Below are 16,761 nucleotides of genomic sequence, written 5' to 3'. Positions count from 1 at the left end.
CCTTATCCACCGATTGGCATTGGGCCATGGTCACCCCCAGAGCTCAACAGACCTAAGGTTGGGCTGATTTTGATCTTCTTGATCACCAAACATTCTGACTTGTTTTTTTCTGTTTTCCACATTTTTCTTCCTTCTTCCCAGCTGCATATTCAGCCAGTAGGGGACTTGGGTCCCTTAGACTAGAGGGACTTGGCTCTCTTCAGTCTGGAGAAGGCTGAGGAGGGGGATCAGATCAATGTCTATAAATACTTAAAGGGTGGGTGTCAGAAGGATGCGGCCAGTCTTTTATCAGTGCCCAGTGACAGGACAAGAAGAAATGGGCACAAACTTGAACATAAGAAGTTCCATCTAAACGAGGAGGAACTTCTTCACTTTGAGGGTGGCAGAGCCCTGGAACAGGCTGCCCAGAGAGGTGGTGGGGTCGTCTTCTCTGGAGACGTTCAAACCCCACCTGGACATGTTCCTGTGCCCTGGGTGACCCTGCTCTGGCAGGGGGGGTTGGACTGGATGATCTCCAGAAGTCCCTTCCAACCCCTTATCGCTCTGTGATTCTGTGATTAGTCTGACCACGATGCTTTTCTCATCTTGGAATGAACTGGTGACTGATGGCAGGATGGATGGATGGATGTTCAAGCATCCTCAGACTCACCCCGAACTTGAACAGATGCTGGATGACAGCTCAGGCCAGGCTCAGCAGACAACTTTCTAGGACTGGGGACTTAAAAAAAGCATTGAAAGCATGGTAGCAGCTGGTTTCTCCCACTGTGGTCACTGGTGCCCTCCACACACAGCTCAGATGCTGAATGTGCCTGGGTTTGGATGATTACTCCAGTGGCCATGTGTACAGATGGCAACATGGTGTGAGAATTGCTCTGCTGAGGAAGGGATTGGGGAAACGGCCAGAAGACGTGCTTAAGTAGTATTTATTGGCACTGTTGGCTTGTGCAAACTGGAACAGCAGCCTCATTTTTTTCCAGTCTGTTATGAGCTGGACCAGTGCAAAGTCCAGAGATTAAGGGCCTGGATTTGTCCCCTGCATCAAACGAGTTTCCAGGCCTCCAGAGAAAAAGTCCAAGAGCCCCTGTGAACCCAGATGTTTTGCTCAGCCCAGTGGGACATACCTTGTGCAAGAAAAAGCAAATCCTGTGGGCAGAGCTGAAGCTTAGAAAGGGACTTAGACTTACTTGTCTGAAATAGAGGAAAAAAGTGTGTGTGTGTGTTTAGGAGAGCCACCAAGCTGGTGAGGGGTCTAGAAAACAAGTCATATGAGGAGAGGCTGAGGGAACTGGGCATGTTTAGTTTGCAGAAGAGGAGGCTGAGGGGAGACCTCATTGCCCTCTACGACTACCTGAAAGGAGGTTGTAGAGAGGTGGGTGTTGGCCTTTTCTCCCAAGTGATTAATGACAGGACCAGAGGAAATGGTCTGAAGTTGTGGCGGGGGGGGGAGTAGATTAGATATTAGGAAGAATTACTTTACTGAGAGGGTGGTCAGGCACTGGAACAGCCTGCCCAGGGAGGTGGTGGAGTCACCATCCCTGGAGGTATTTAAGAAATGTGTAGACATGGCACTTCAGGGCATGCTCTAGGGCCCGAGATTGTTGGTTTGTGTCTGTTTGTGGATGGGTGTGGTGTGTGGTTGTGGGTGTTTGTTTGTTGTTGGTTTTGGGGTTTTTTTGGGTTTTTTTGTGGTTGGACTCGATGATCTCAAAGGTCCCTTCCAACCATGAAGATTCTGTGATTCTGTTTATGACAGAGAGAGCAAGAGCAAATTAGATTTCTTTCTTTTATTATACAGGATTGTATGTACAAGGTCACCTTTCTCCCAAACATCAGCATCAGTCAGTTCATAGCAAAAACTGCAGCTCATCTCTCAAAGCCTAGAAAACAGCTCTACGATGGCTCAGTACAACACAATGGATAAATTGTACAGGAACCGGAAAAAGGTAGGGGAAAGCACGGTTATCCCTTTAATCCCTCATGAATTATTTGAAAATAAGAAATGCAAATAAAACATTGTGCTTCAAGAGCCATGCTTGCTCCAGGATGGCCCTCGGGGGAGGGAAGCGTGGCCCCCCCGGGACCTGTTTTCCCCTTCGCCCTTCCAAGAGGGATGCCGTGGATGAGGTCTGGCTTTGAGCGCTGGGGCAGAGAGCAGGACCCCCCCTTTCAGAGCACTCTATATGACCTGGGGAGGGGGCCACACATTTTGTGGGAGGGTTTGACCAAGGAGAAGCTGTGGACACCGTTCTGGATTCAAAGCACTGGTGTGTGTGTGTGTGCTTTGGAGGGAACAGGGGAGATGGGCAGGACACATCTGATCTGCATAAAGTGCTGCGTGAGATTCAGTCCCACCTACCCCTGAACTCAGAAAAAAAATGGGATAAGCCCACAAAGGAGGAAGGAATGAGAAGAGAAAAGGCTGAGAGACCTCCTAGGTGCTGCAGTGTAAGGGGGTTCCCATGACAAGCTGGCCTCTGCCCGCAGGACGTGGCGTGGGTCAAAAGCAGCTTGAATTTGGGTAGGCAGGGGAGGTGCTTGCACACCCACATGCATCGTGCTTGGGGTATTCACCGTTTCCAGTCTCGTCACACTCAGGCAAGCTGTCAGGCCGCGCAGACCCCTCAGGCTGGTAATGGAGCAACAGCCCTTGCAGTCAGGAGCAGGAGCAGGAGCTGTCGCATCGCTCTCCTTCCTGCCTGGGAAGACCCAGGGAGGCCAGAGCAAGAGGAGATGTGAGCACCCTGGGGAAGGGGCTGATGTCTCTGGCGCTGGGCTGGAGAAGTGGGTGGATTCCATCCCTTCCAGGGAGCAGCGGGTCTAAGAAAAGGGTCTCGTCCATGCGTTTGCACCCCCTCACTCTGCGGAGACATGCTCAGCCTTTCCATCATGGTTTCTCAGTGGAGAATGAGGAGACCAAACCATTGAAGATGATGGATGCTTTGCTTCTCCTGCTTGGGATCACTTTTTTCCTGCAGGCAGCTTCCTTCCTCAAGAAGCTGCAAAGAGCACAGCACCAGCTCCAGCACGGACTCCTTTCCAGCGGGAAGTGACCATGTACCCTCGGCAGTGCGTGGGGCAAAAGAGACACGACAGGAGGTGACCGTTCTGGGAGGACAGGTCACCCCACACCCGCTTCCTCAACACGACCTTTAGCATGAGAACACAAATTGTCCAAACTGAGACAGTACTTCTCCCCCCAGTTAGCAAATGCTCCGGCTCTCACCCAGCTTGGGAAAAAAAGGTCTTTATTGGGTTAGGCTTAGTTCCCCCTCCTACAGAAAGCTCTAGAACATCTCTGACCCGTTGGGTGACACAACTGCTCTCCTGTTCTCCAGTCAGTGATGGTTATGGATGTGCAGGGTTGGGTTCCCACCTCCGCTGGCTGCAGAGCTCCAAATCCACTGCACGGGGTAGTGGGGACTCACTGGGATGATGAGTTTGTCTTTATCTTTGCTTTACAGATGGGTGGAAGATGTCAGGCCATGTTTCTCCTTTTGAATGCCAAGGTAGAGATGACAGCAGCACTTTGATTCAGCTTGTCTTGCTCAACGTGCCAGGACAGGGTTTAGCCTCGTGCTTTCCTCACACTCTTGCTCACTGCTGTTCCGAATGGGCTGCAAGGAGAGAAAAGTGGGGGCAGGAAAAAAAGGGTACATCATTTTCCTTGAACCTCAAAGATTCGTGATTTGGGAAGGGGAGCAAGGGGCTGACAAGTGACCCAGCTCAGCAGCCAGGCTCAGCACTAGGAAAACACAGAGGAGCAGTGGAAAAGAGCATTTTTAGAAGCAGCAACCCCCCACCCCAACATGCGTGGAATGAAAGCTTTTGCTCAGAATCAGCCTCTAAAAAGCAGTGTGTGAGCTGTACCTGGTTACTGTAGTCTGGCATCCTCCACGTCTGTGTAATGGCTGTTCTCCTGCAGGGAAAAGGGAACCAGAAACAGCAATTCACCACGTGTCCCTCCTGCCCTGCCCGGGGCACCATGACACCTCACAGGCTGGTACCCTGGTGTGGGAGAGCATCAGTGTGATGGAGGAGCTACAAAACACACTTGACATGGACACTACGTGCCACGAATATGCTTTTTGGCAGATACAGTCCCAAGGCAAAACCAGAAATTTCCTTTGGCTCCTTATTCTGGAAGGGCTCTGCCAAACTGACCCGGGATGTGTGATTCCTTCTTGGATTTTGAAGCCTGGCTTCTGCTGAACCTCAAAGGGACTGGGGTGAAATTAAGCCCACCTTTCCCTGTGTAAAGTCAGGCGTCGGAGCTGGGCTACAGTGGAGTCAGCATCTTCAGTGGGCATGTCCCAGGCAAGGCCTTGAGCCTGCTGGGTTGCCATGCTCAGCCTGGACGCCTAATTTCTGCATGGCCAGGTTAAGTCCATGCTCAGCACTTCCATAAACTTTACTGCCTGTGCTTGCACAGCTCATGTCTTGTTTTAGCACTTTGAGAAGTTAATTTGGGACCTAGGAATGGCCCGCACTGGGAAACAGGCATTCCTGCATTACTGGAACTGCCCGGTGATGCCGAGGTGCTGTCAGTCCGCCATGGCAAATCATGCACCATGTAACAACTCCGCTGTCGAACACAGAAACCGGTCCCAGTTGGCAGCAGAACTCATCATCCGGAATGATAACACTCATAATATTCCTCACTCCAAAGGTCACATTAATCGTGCTGCTGTGCTGAACCCCCCTCCAGGTGACAGTGGCTTGGAAAGCACGGCGTGTGGAAGTCCCCCTCCTGGAGCCCTTCTGCAATGCAGCCTCATTAACAGAATTAGTTGCTCAGCAGTACTATTTCATTTCTTGCACAGGCCAAATTTTGTGGTGAATATTTTAGAGATGGAGATGGATCCAGGAGATGTCTGCAGGGGACACTATGTAATCTGAAAGGAAAGGCCAGGGAGCCCAGGCCCAACCTTGTTGGCAGCAGCTGCTTTACAGGGCACTGGGGGAGACGATCAATAGATTTTTATAATCAGGGAGACCAACAGGGTCTTTGCAGAGACCCTACATGGGAACAGCCTGAGGACTTCAAGGGATGAAGAAGGGACAGCTGAAGTCTACACTCAAAGGAGTTGTGGATGGAGACTCCCAAGAAAGGGAAGTCTGGAGGCTTGTAAGTTCTGGCAACAGAACAAAGGCTCCTTCTCTGCAGTCACAGAACAGGTAGTGTCCTGGGAACAGGCTCTTCAGGAAAGCCAGGTGAGGTGGCATGTGCTCTGGGCAAAGGGATAGCCCAGATGCACAGGGATTTGCCTTGGAACAGGCGATGAGTCAATTGAGAGCTTGTGGGTGAGGATCAGGGGACAGACCAACACGGGTGACATCACGTCAGGCATCTGCTACAGACTGCCTGATGCGACGTTTCCTCTGGACGGCTGGAGGAAGCCTCCTCATCACAGGGCCTTGTACTCCTGGGGAACTTCAACCACCCTGACATCGGGTGGGAGGACAGCAGTGCTGGGTGCAAGCAACCCAAAAGGTTTCTGGAGAGCGTCAAGAAGAATTTCTTGACACAACTGACTGACCATCTGAGTAAGGGAGACATTCTTCTGAACTGTTACTGATGACCAAGGAAGAGCTGATCAAATATGTGAAGATGGAGAGAAGTCTGGAGATGGCTGCAGTGACCATGAGACTGTGGAGATGAGTATCCTGAGAGAAGTGACCAAAATAAAAGAGCAGAATCAAATCTCTGAACTTAAGAGAGCAGATTTTGGGTTACTGAGGGATCTGCTTGGCAAAATCCCACGGGAGACTGCTCCGGAGGCCAAGGAGGCCATGGCATCTGGGTCATCTTCAAAGACACCTGCCTTGAAGCACAAGAACAGCCCGTTCCGGTGACAGGTGCAGGTGTGGCAGGAGCTCAGCGTGGATGAACAGCAAGCTGCCAACTAAGGTTTTTCCTACACAAAAAGGCAGAACCTAGAAGATGGAAAGCGGAGCTGAGCCACCCAGGAGGAACAGAGAGCCATCCCTCCAGTGTGCAGTGATGGAGTTAGAAGAGCATCTGTAGGTACACCAGCAGCAACATGAGGGCTGAGGAAAGCGTAAGCCCAGTGCTTGATGGGGCAGGGGGCCCAGCGACCTAGTGACAAAGCACATGGAAAAGGCCAAGGTACTCAATGCTTCTTTTTTTACTTCTTGGTTTTCAGTGGTCCATCTGTCTTCTGGCCTCCCAGGTCCCTGAGCCTAGTAGCAGAGTGCCTAGGAATAGAGAATTATGTACTTTATCCTTCCTCTGCAGAGGTCCTTTCCTGCCCATCCTCTATGAAAAGGGCACAAACTCACACTGGGAGGGGGGACCCCCTTTGTCCTTCTTCCTTTGGGCTGCAATGTGTATTTTGGACTTGATTTCCCCAGGTGATGTTGGAAACTTCCCCAAGACCAAGCAGAGATTTGTGTACAAAACCAGGGCAGCCAACTTTGCACTGGAAGTGGGGCTGAAAGGAAGTATTTGCCCAGCTCCTATTGACTTTCAGTGAAAACTGTGTGTCTCACTCCCTTGGGGTCTAAAATGTTCCCCCTCACCCAGCTGGGGCTAACACTACTCTGCTGAGCTGTAGGATGAACTCTGCTTCAGTGAACTCCCCTACGAACAGGGATGCCCAGGCCTGCTGGTCCCCAGGAGACATCCCACAGTTGTCTGCAGGGTATGGGTGGGTCCATACTCAAGTCCAACTGGATCTTCCCCACTCATCACTGTGGGGAAGAGGTTGGTGGCAGGGAAGCCTCTGTCCTGGGTATTTCCCAAGTGGTGGCAGGTCTGGTTCCTGCCTTGTGTAAACTATGTCTTTCCCACTTCTGATGGATTCCTTCCTCCCATTCGAGCTAACCGGACTTTGGTCCAGGCAGATCCTCAGCAAGCCTAAACAAAGTTAATCCTCTGTGTGAGGCTATCAGTGAGAAGCCAGCGCAAAAAAAAAAAAAAAGCCCGAACCAAACCAAAAAGCATCACCCAGCCAAAAAAAAAAAACCCAGTTTGGCAAGAGACTGGGCTGAGAAGCCGCCAAAACTGCATGGACGCAGCAGAAAATCTAACTATGAATCAACCACTTTGCACTATAAATACCTGCAGCCATCGGGGGCTATTGAGCTCTCCATCCCTGGCTGCATGGTGGTGATCTCCCCTTGAGTGGGGACACCTCTCAAGGACACCCCTCGAGGCCAGGAGAACCCTTACCTGACACCAGGCATCCATGGGTTGATACGTGACATTTTTTATGTGCATGTAATATTTAAGGTAAGTACAGTGAGCTTACACGGTAATCTGTGTATCCCATACTATCGTTAAGTTTAGTAGAGTATTGACCACCAATCCAACTGTACTTACTAAATATTTTAGATACCTAAATTTAATGATTACAACTCAATAAACTAACTACTAGATCAGATCTGAGTGACCGCTGACCCTTCTCCTGCCCCACCACTGCCCCTCAGAGCCAAGGGTAGATAATGCTTTTAGGGACCGGTGTGGGCACCGTGTCCATGGACGGCAGCTGGTGAAGGCTACACTGATGTGTGTAACCCAAAGAGACGTGGGATAAAGGAGTCAATCCCCAGGAACTGGAAAGGCTTCAAAACTCTTCAGTGTTGTAAGGTCAGGAGCAAAAAATAAAGGATGGCTTTCGTGAGTCATCTCGCAGTGTTTAATCGACCATCCCCGCAGATGAACTGCACACATTAACCTGCCCCATGCTGAGCAGATATGAGCCTGCCTGATGCTGGCAGTAAAATATTTCTGATCTCAATGACACTTTAGGGCCAGAAAATAGAGAGGGAAGGGAGCTGAAATAGTCATTTTGTTCATCTACTCTTAATGAAGACCAGCTCTTCTTAAATCATTGCCAGCAGATGTCTGCCCACTCTGTTTTCTTCTCCCACGAATAGCACAAAAGTCCACATTTTTTTGTTGACAGGCTGTGTGCTGCTTTACCACCATTAGCATCAGCAAGTTTCCCCCCAATTTCTACCATCTGTTTCCCATGATGAAATTCAAACCTGGCCTTCCTTACCCTAATTGACATAGAGAGAGAGGTCAGCTTTTGCCTTTCTTCTTTATAGCGTCTGTTATGATGTCTCCTCCCCGCCTTAATCATCTCTTTTCTTAGATTTAGCAGGAGTCACGGACTTCAGCTACGTGGCCGCAGACAGCTGAAAGACCCCGTTCAGCTCCCTCATCCATCATGACTGAGGTGGGGCAGAGCAGAAGACTACAAACAAGCTGGGAAGTGTTTTGAGTTAGAAGAGCTTTTTGGCCGTAGGAAGAGCACCGCGCAGGTGCCATGTGGTAGGGTCCCCCCAGTGATGAGGGGGTGAGGAAGAAGAAAGGGACACTGAGCTTCACCATCACTTCTGCTGCCACCAGTGCCAGGGAAAGAAGCAGAGCAGGGGACACCCAGTACAGGCTCACAGGCTGCCCCAAAGTGTCCCAAACCTCTGTGGGAGAGCCCAGCCAGCCCAGATTCCCAAGAGAAGGCAGCAAGCAGGGATGTCCTTCCACCCCACCACCCTGTTGCCCTTTGCCTGGGTCTGGAGCTGATCCTGTTTTCAGAGGAGTCTTAACTTGGGACAAATGACAGTCCTGCCAGTGTCAATACAGTGCCGTGTATCACCCTTACCACCAGAGCACCCAACAGTGATCCCACCCAGGTGCTTTTTAGGCACATCATTTGCTCACTGGGATCACTGGGAATGTCCTTATTCGGGGCAGAACTAATACCAACGAGGCTGATGTGTATGTGACATCAGGCCAGCCATGCTTGAGGTCTCCCTCACCGTGGAGGTACAGCTCCATGCACAGTGCCCCTGGCTCGCTCATCACTAGGTTTATGCCATTTGGTGTCCACCTAAACGAAAGGGCATTGCAAACGCGCGTTGTTAGGAAAGTTCAGTTAATATAACACGGCCTGTCTTTGCCATGTGTTTCAATCCATCTGAGAATTCCTTGGGAGCAGAGAAACTTGTTTTAACCATTAATAATTAGTTGTGAAATCAAGGATAAATGTGGTCTGGATTTCGAGAGCCAGCCATGTTTCCTCAGCATCTCCACATGCATTTGCTGGGTCAGTGCTTTTGCAAGCAGCAGAACAGTTTGAAAGAACAAGCTGTGAACAATCGTGGGATTTAAATACCATTTCTTTTGAGGAAGGAAAAAGTGTTTTTCTGGGGATTTAGTAAGTTCCAGTAAAACCATGGTCCACTACTGAACTCCTTTGGCTGGAGGGATATATTACCCAAACTCTCTTACCAGTTCATCTTCACACTCGTCCCGTGCGAGACCCTCTTCCTCACCCTCGTCCCCATTCAGCGGCTCCTCCGTGTTGACCTCTGCCTCTGACGCCGTGTCCTCCTGCGAGATTTCGCTTTTGCTGCCGTCCGCCTTCTTCCGTACCTCTGTGAGAGCAAGAGCCAAGCCAGCAGCATCAGGGACTGGGGGAGGCAATGCCTGGAGCCTCATGACACTAACCCAGTGGGGCCCCAAATTCAGCTGGGAGATAAATAATGGATCTAGGTTTTTTTTCAGCAATAGGAAGTTTCACTGATTTTGAGGAAGCTGCCTGAAAGCAGCCCTCTGGAATGAGTGTTGGAGGTAGAATAGAATAGAATAGAATAGAATAGAATAGAATACAAAGGAATAGGAATAGGATAGGATAGGACAAGATAGAAGAGAAGGGAAAGAGAGGAGAGGAGAGGAGAGGAGAGAGGAGAGGAGAGGAGAGGAGAGGAGAGGAGAGGAGAGGAGAGGAGAGGAGAGGAGAGGAGAGGAGAGGAGAGGAGAGGAGAGGAGAGGAGAGGAGAGGAGAGGAGAGGAGAGGAGAGGAGAGGAGAGGAGAGGAGAGGAGAGGAGAGGAGAGGAGAGGAGAGGAGAGGAGAGGAGAGAAGGGAGGGGAAAGGAAGGGAATAGGAAGGAATAGGAATAGGACAGAATGGAAAAGAATAGAGTAATAGAACAAAAAAGCACACAAAAAATACAAACTACATGACAAAAGAAAAAAAAATATCTCATAATTAAACCCCCTAATTCCATAATTTGGGGAATTCCAACATGTAATTTTGGCCTGTGATTCCACCCTGGATCCTGGGGGTCGACACTTCACCATCAGAGCCTGGAGGATGCTCCAAACTGTGGTTTCAAGGCCAGCTCCACGGGGAGCACTGCACTCTGCCTGCTCTTGGACCAGCCCTGCGGGACCTGTGCGCACCCAACTGACCTGCGGACAGCTTCTGTTCCTCAGCGATCTGCTCCAGTCGGCCCAGCAGAGCATCAATGTTGGATTTGATCTGTGTCAGCTCAGTTTTGATTGTTTGCAGCTCACTGCACTTCACTTGGAGGAAGGAAGGGAGGGGAAAAAAAGGCATTTAGTATCCTGCCGAGCACCCAAGGTGCCTGCCTCAACCCTCTGCCTGGCCCACATCAACTAGAAACACCACACTAGGAACATACTCCTTGCATACCCGGGATTAACGTGTGGTGGTGCTCACACCTCACATCAATGCACCCTCCTCCACCGCTGGCCCTCACTGCCCTCCTGCCTGTTACAGCACCGGCAGAGAAAGCCAGGGGGGCTGTGGGTGGTTGTATGCACCCAAAAAAGCCTGTGTGTCCATTGTCCGGGCATGTTGTGGAGGTTGACGCCAGGCTTTGGCACAGTCAGGTGCCAGGATGAGGGGGAACGGTTTTAAACTGGAAGAGGGGAGATTGAGGTGAGATCTGGGGAAGAAATTCTTTGCTGTGAGGGTGGTGAGACCCTGGCCCAGGTTGCCCAGAGAAGCTGTGGCTGCCCCATCCCTGAAGGGGTTCAAGGCCAGGTTGGAGGGGGCTTTGAGCAACCTGGTCTGGTGGGAGGTGTCCCTGCCCAGGGCAAGGGGGTGGCACTGGATGATCTTTAAGGTCCCTTCCAACCCAAATCATTCTATGATTCTGTGATACTTGCACCTTCCTCTGCTGCATTCACAGCCTCCTGGGTTCTGTAAGTCTTGGGCTGTTGTTTCCACATTTTGGGTTTTTTTAAGGTTTTCCCTGGGAGCATCTGTCCCCGTGGCTGAATGCCTGGGGACAGGAGGTCCACATGCACATCCAGTCTCGCTGCACCCCCCTGCACATACTCACACTTCAACTTGGCTGAGCTGTTGGCGATGGCAGCCGATCTGGCGAAGAGCTTAACGGGGAGCGTTGCCTTCACACGCCGGACCAGGGGGATGGTCACCCGCGGCCGCTTCACAGGAACCACCCTGGGCACTGGAGAGACCCGGCCCCGGTACTCGAAGAGCCTGGAGTGGGGAGGAAAGGATGGTGGACCTGGAGCATCCCCGCAGCACCCCCAGCCCTGCCGTGCTGGCAATGGGGTGTCAGAACCCAAGCAGGATTGGGAGCAAGCTGGAGGACAGCCTGGCCATCCGACCCCACCACCCTGGGCTGGACCACCCTGCACCCCACCTCGCTCCCCGCAGCAGCCACTGTGCTGCAGGGAGGGTCTTGCCCCATAGAAAGGTCCTTTGGCTGATGCCACCCCTGCTCACCTGTCGTAGAAGTCATCTCTGTAATAGTCATAGTCAAAGTCGTAGCCACTGCAGAGACAAAGTCAGGATGGCAGGGGTTAATGAGTGCTGGCAATTTATTATTATTACTCCCTCATTGCCTGCTGAGCCTCCCCTGGCCTTTATTTCTTTATTCTCCCTGGACTTCCACCTGGCAGGATGTGCACACTCGTCTTCCTGGCAGCAAGGGTCTGCAGGGAGGTGGGATGAGCCCGGGAGAAAGATCTGGAGGGGCTCAACGCACTGGTCAGGGTGATGTTGGCAGCAGAGCATTAACCTGGGTATTTCAAGGTGGAGCAAGAAGATGTCAGGGTGGATTAAAAGAAGCATCAAAACAAGTGTGGCCAGCAGGGCAAGGGAGTTGATTCTGCCCCTCTGCTCTGGGGAGTCCCCACCTGGAGTACTGCATCCAGCTTTGGAGTCCTCAACACAGGAAGGACATGGACCTGTTGGAATGGGTCCAGCGGAGGGCCACAAAGATGATCAGAGGTCTGGAGCCCCTCTCCTATGAAGACAGGCTGAGAGGGTTGGGGGGGTTCAGCCTGGAGAAGAGAAAGCTCCAGGGAGACCTTAGAGCCCCTTCCAGTCCCTCAAGGGAAGGACTCTTGATCAGAGTGGGGAGCCATAGGATGAGGGGGAATGGTTTGAAACTGGAACAGGGGAGATTGAGATGAGATCTGGGGAAGAAATTCTTTGCTGTGAGGGTGGTGAGACCCTGGCCCAGGTTGCCCAGAGGAGCTGTGGCTGCCCCATCCCTGGAGGGGTTCAAGGCCAGGTTGGAGGGGGCTTTGAGCAACCTGGTCTGGTGGGAGGTGTCCCTGCCCAGGGCAGGGTGGTCTTTAAGGTCCCTTCCAACTCTAACCATTCTATGATTCTATGATTAAAACCTACAAATGTCCACAAGCACCCTGTGGGGATGTCTGCTGAAGCCATGGCTGTGTCTGGAGCATGGGGAGAAGCCCTCCCTCCCTGGGCTAATGGGTAACTGAAAGTATGGCAATGGGTTGTGTCTGTAAAGCGTCGGTTGAACTGCTCTCACAGCATTGCTGATATCCCTCCCTCCTGCCTTTTGTACAGGGGGACCGTATCAGGAGGGCACTGCCCTGATGCCACCCTTGTATTATTTTTTTTTCATAGCATATATAATTGTTGAGGAAGAAGTCAGGAAAAAGGTGACATTTATTAATTTAACATCTTTACTATCAGAGATGTTTAAACCTCCATCCTCCCAGCAAGACATTGCCCCACGTCCTGTTTTCCTAAGCTTGAACTGCATTTTAACCCAGAATTTCTCACTCCCTGGAGACCCAGTCACACGCTGTCTCTCTTGCTGCAGCTGGTTCTTCACAAGGCAACACAAACCAGGTGGTTACAGTGGGCAATTGCAGCTCTTCGGAGATGACACACACACTGGTGCTGCCTGATGCCCCGGCACACTCCGAATGTACCAGCCACCCCCAGTCCAACACAGCCTCTGGGTGTCTTGTGTGCCCCTGGCTGAATTAACGCTGGTTAAATAAGTTACTCTGATCATGGAATCATGGAATCATGGAATGTTCTGGGTTGGAAGGGACCTTTCAGATCATCGAGTCCAATTGTCAACCTAACACTGACAAAAACCACCACTAACCCATGTCCCATATGATGGTCCTCACTCCCTGAGAAGTGACACCACAAACCCTACAGCAAAATTTTGGCAGTAGCGGTTTCCAGCCCTAAATTGTGACATTATCAAGATCACAGGCAAGGAGAACAAGCAGATTATCCACCCTCTTTCAAGAATTAAAGGGCTTCTGCGAGCGACTGAACCTTTTTCCCCAGATGGGAACATCTAAGCGGTCCACAAAGATGCTGATGTTCTCTCCTCTCTGCTCAGACCAAAGAGAATGGTTATTGCAGCCCCTGAAAGCAAAGAGTCCGTCCTGCATCATGAAACCGTTTGAAGTGGCTTATAAAATAAGAGAAAATCCAGTGGGAGGAAAGAGTGAGTGATGGGGAGAGAGAATGACTCTGAGCCAGGAGAAACCAGGGCCCGGGGAGAGGGAAGGATGAGCACTCAAGTATGTAGCTGAGAATAAATTTGTTGTCCTGCATCTCAGGCAAGAAGTTACAAGAAGAACGTGTGGCTAGCTAGGACGGCCGGTGGGAAGCATGGTTTTGACCAGATATTCTTGGCTGGACCCAGAACGCTTGTCCTGCCTATGGTGGCACTGGGCTTCCCACCCAATGCTTGGCTTCAGTAACTGGCTGGTTTCTTAAATGGTTTCTTCTTTTTCCATGCTCCTTGGATGCTCCTTGGGTTCCCCAGAAGTCTGTGGCAGCATGTGGAGACTCAGCCTATGCCTTGGGGGGACCCAAGGCACACTTTGGATGGCTGGAGACACCAGGGCTCCTCTGGGGCCAAAGACCTTTGGTGCAAGGTGTGAAGGACAACAAGAGAACACAGGCACCTACTGCCTCTTTCGAGGTGTGCTGCCACCATCGTGCACTGCCACGGTGATTTCAAGCGAGGAGATATTTCATAAAGCTGGATCTTTGAGACACCTCTGGGCAGGATGCTGAGTGCAGGGGCGCACTGCCAGGCAAGCAGCACTGATGGGAGATGTGGGGGGGAGATGTGACTATGGAGGTGTCACCATAAGCCTTCCAAATTCAACTGCATGATGAAAAAAATAGCCATTTTTGCTGACAGTCACAGCACAGACGATTTTCAACGTCTTTTCAGCCTTGATGTCCTCCCCCTCTGACCTGACTTGTAGACGTTTCTGCTGGGCTCACAAACGAAGGTGAGCGTTCTGTCTCTCAGCATTCTGTCCCAACCACTGCGGGATCTGTGTTTATTCCCTCGTGTGCTTTTCTGAATTGCAAGGGAAAGGTAACTCCTACCACCTCAGCTCTTGCTGGAATACAACCAGCCTGGTCGCACGGCTGAGGAGATGGGCAGTATGGAACGAGGAAATGTGTTTTCATGGAGATTTTCATGAGTGAGTGGTAACTTGGTTTTCATTCTGACCTGGGCTGAAACCTGGAAATACAGAAAATCTCCAAGAAAATAGCTCCCCTTGGCCCGCCTATCTATTTTGATCACCAAGGATGTTTGACTCCAGTTCTGTTTGAATCCAATAAACACAGAATAGGTCTAAAAAAAAAAAATTCAGTGAAATTCAGTGAATCAAACTAGGAAGTAATTTGAAAGGAAAATTGAAGTAGGATCCTTCTATGCTGTCAGACCCTCTTCATTTTTATTTTTTTTTCCTTAGATGCAACTTAAATGAAATTGCTGCAATTTTCTAATATTTGTCAATCCCAGCAGGCTCTGGTGAACTGTTCTGGCTAGCACCAGCAACGCCCTGGAGCCAATGTTCTCTCTAATCACAGGCAAGAGAAGACAGTGGCATCTCCCTGCGGCTCCAGGACCCCAAGTGGGGTGAAGCAGTGTCTTTATTCAGGGCAAAAACTCCCTCCATGGGCTGCTGCTCTTGCTGGGAAGCTCGCTGTGGCTTGGAGGCCACAAAAGCAGCTTTAGACCATTTGCTCATAAACAACACAAAGCTTGGGGGCATTTGGCAAAATTTTAAAACACCCGCGCTCCTTTCTTCTTGCTCTATTCACACTCCAGGCCTGAGCTGGCTTTTCTTCCAAGCCTTTGCTCCCCAGTAGAGCTGTGGCCACTGTGGGCTCAGCACATGGCCGGCTCCCTGGAGAGGTGGGAATGGAGAGAAGCTGTAGGTCCAAGGCCATCGCATTGTCCTGCTGCTGTCAGGGCTGTCCCGGGCAAAGCCAGGCATCTAGGAACAAGGAATGAAGCCCCAAGGGTGGGGTGGGCACCCTCCATCTCCATCACCAACCCTGCCCTGCGGTGTTTGGGCACCTCCACCTCACTCCTGGGCTCAGCTCCAGCAGCAACAGGATGAAGCCCAGCCTCAAATACCTGTAGATCCAACCTGGTGTGGAGTGAAGAAGGATGGAGAAGCCTAAATCCTCAGGTGAAGCCCTAAGTCTTTTTCAAGACTAGTCAAAACAAAAGTTTGGTATATGAAGTGGCCAATAAACACTATATATGTTATGCTATTTGCAGCAGGGAAGGTATGAGCAAAGCTGAGCAACCTCACATTTTTCTGGTGGAAATCACTACTGGCCCAGTCTGCAGGACAGTGGGTCCAAGAGCATCTCCTATTTGTGGGTGAAAAGCAAGAGGGTGGTGGGTACTCCTGCCCTCGCCCCAAATCCTCAGGCAATTGGAGATAATTCCACCCATTTTCAGAAGGAATTAGCAGTGTAATTATCCTGGGGAGCTGGTCCTGACTTCCAAACAACAGCGGTATTCATCTCACTTGGCTTCACGCACCAGGAATGCAAAGAGAGAAATCCAAGTCAGGGGGGAAAGAGACAGTTCCAGGTCATGGTACATCCCATCCCAAGGCAGCCATCTCAAATACTGTCAGGTGAAGAACTGTTTTTTTATCCAGCAAGGTTAAAGGGAGTCTGGAGAAGCAGACCACATAAAATCCTTGAGAGCAGAGAGGGCCGAAATAAGGCATTTTTGGAAGGCTGTGACTGTATGCTTGTACCAACATCCTTGGAAGTCAAGCGCTGAGCACAAGGCAGGTCTTCCAACATGAATGCAGAAAAAAAGCTAATAAAAAAAGCGGGTGCCTTAGCGTGGCTGATTTATGTGGACATTGTGTGCCTGGAAATTTCACTGCACGTAGGATAAACCTTCCTGAGACTGATGGATCATTTCTCAGTGACCTGGCAGGGCTCCCTTTGTGTACAGGAATAATTTTTCGCCGTTTTTCAATCAGTTGGTGACATTGCACCCCTTGAAAATAAAAAGAGCGAGAGGCAGCAGCAGGCTGTAAGGCTGTGGCAAGTTACACGACGCTTCCACCTCCTGATGTGTTTCTTCTGCTTTGTTTTTCTTTAGAAATTAAGTAACATTTATTAATGCCTCACAAAGGTTCAAAATCCAAATATTCATAATTGAAGGGCAATTGTTTGTATGTGCTGCCTTTACATTACGTTTGTGGTACCATTTCTGAGTGTGTACCTGAATAGTAAGTGTAAATTTGGGTGGCCGTGCTTTTAATTACCGGCTGACAGCCCCGCACCGGTAATCACAAGCAACACGTTGTGCTCATCTCGCATCCTTCTGCTAATTGCCCAGCCTTAATTATTGCGGCAGTAGAAAATAATACCTGTCGGAAAGCT

General features: G+C 50.5%; 1 protein-coding gene across 1 annotated transcript in view; it reads right to left on the bottom strand.

Moving 5' to 3' along the window:
- Positions 1 to 1,789: 1,789 nt before the first annotated feature.
- Positions 1,790 to 16,761, bottom strand: part of RALY (RALY heterogeneous nuclear ribonucleoprotein) — a 151,870-nt gene continuing 136,898 nt past the window's right edge. The window contains exons 5-10 of the mRNA XM_074156948.1: positions 11,533 to 11,580; positions 11,123 to 11,283; positions 10,224 to 10,337; positions 9,260 to 9,405; positions 3,868 to 3,916; positions 1,790 to 3,614 (exon numbers count right to left, since the gene is read on the bottom strand). Of these exons, the coding sequence (XP_074013049.1) occupies positions 3,872 to 3,916; positions 9,260 to 9,405; positions 10,224 to 10,337; positions 11,123 to 11,283; positions 11,533 to 11,580 (514 nt within the window). The 3' untranslated portion in view covers positions 1,790 to 3,614; positions 3,868 to 3,871. The remainder of the gene's footprint in view (positions 3,615 to 3,867; positions 3,917 to 9,259; positions 9,406 to 10,223; positions 10,338 to 11,122; positions 11,284 to 11,532; positions 11,581 to 16,761) is intronic.

The sequence above is a fragment of the Numenius arquata genome, chromosome 12, assembly GCF_964106895.1.
Source record: "Numenius arquata chromosome 12, bNumArq3.hap1.1, whole genome shotgun sequence".
Taxonomy (NCBI): domain Eukaryota; kingdom Metazoa; phylum Chordata; class Aves; order Charadriiformes; family Scolopacidae; genus Numenius; species Numenius arquata.
Note: the sequence above shows the minus strand (reverse complement) of the source record. Positions and strands in the feature narration are given on the sequence as shown.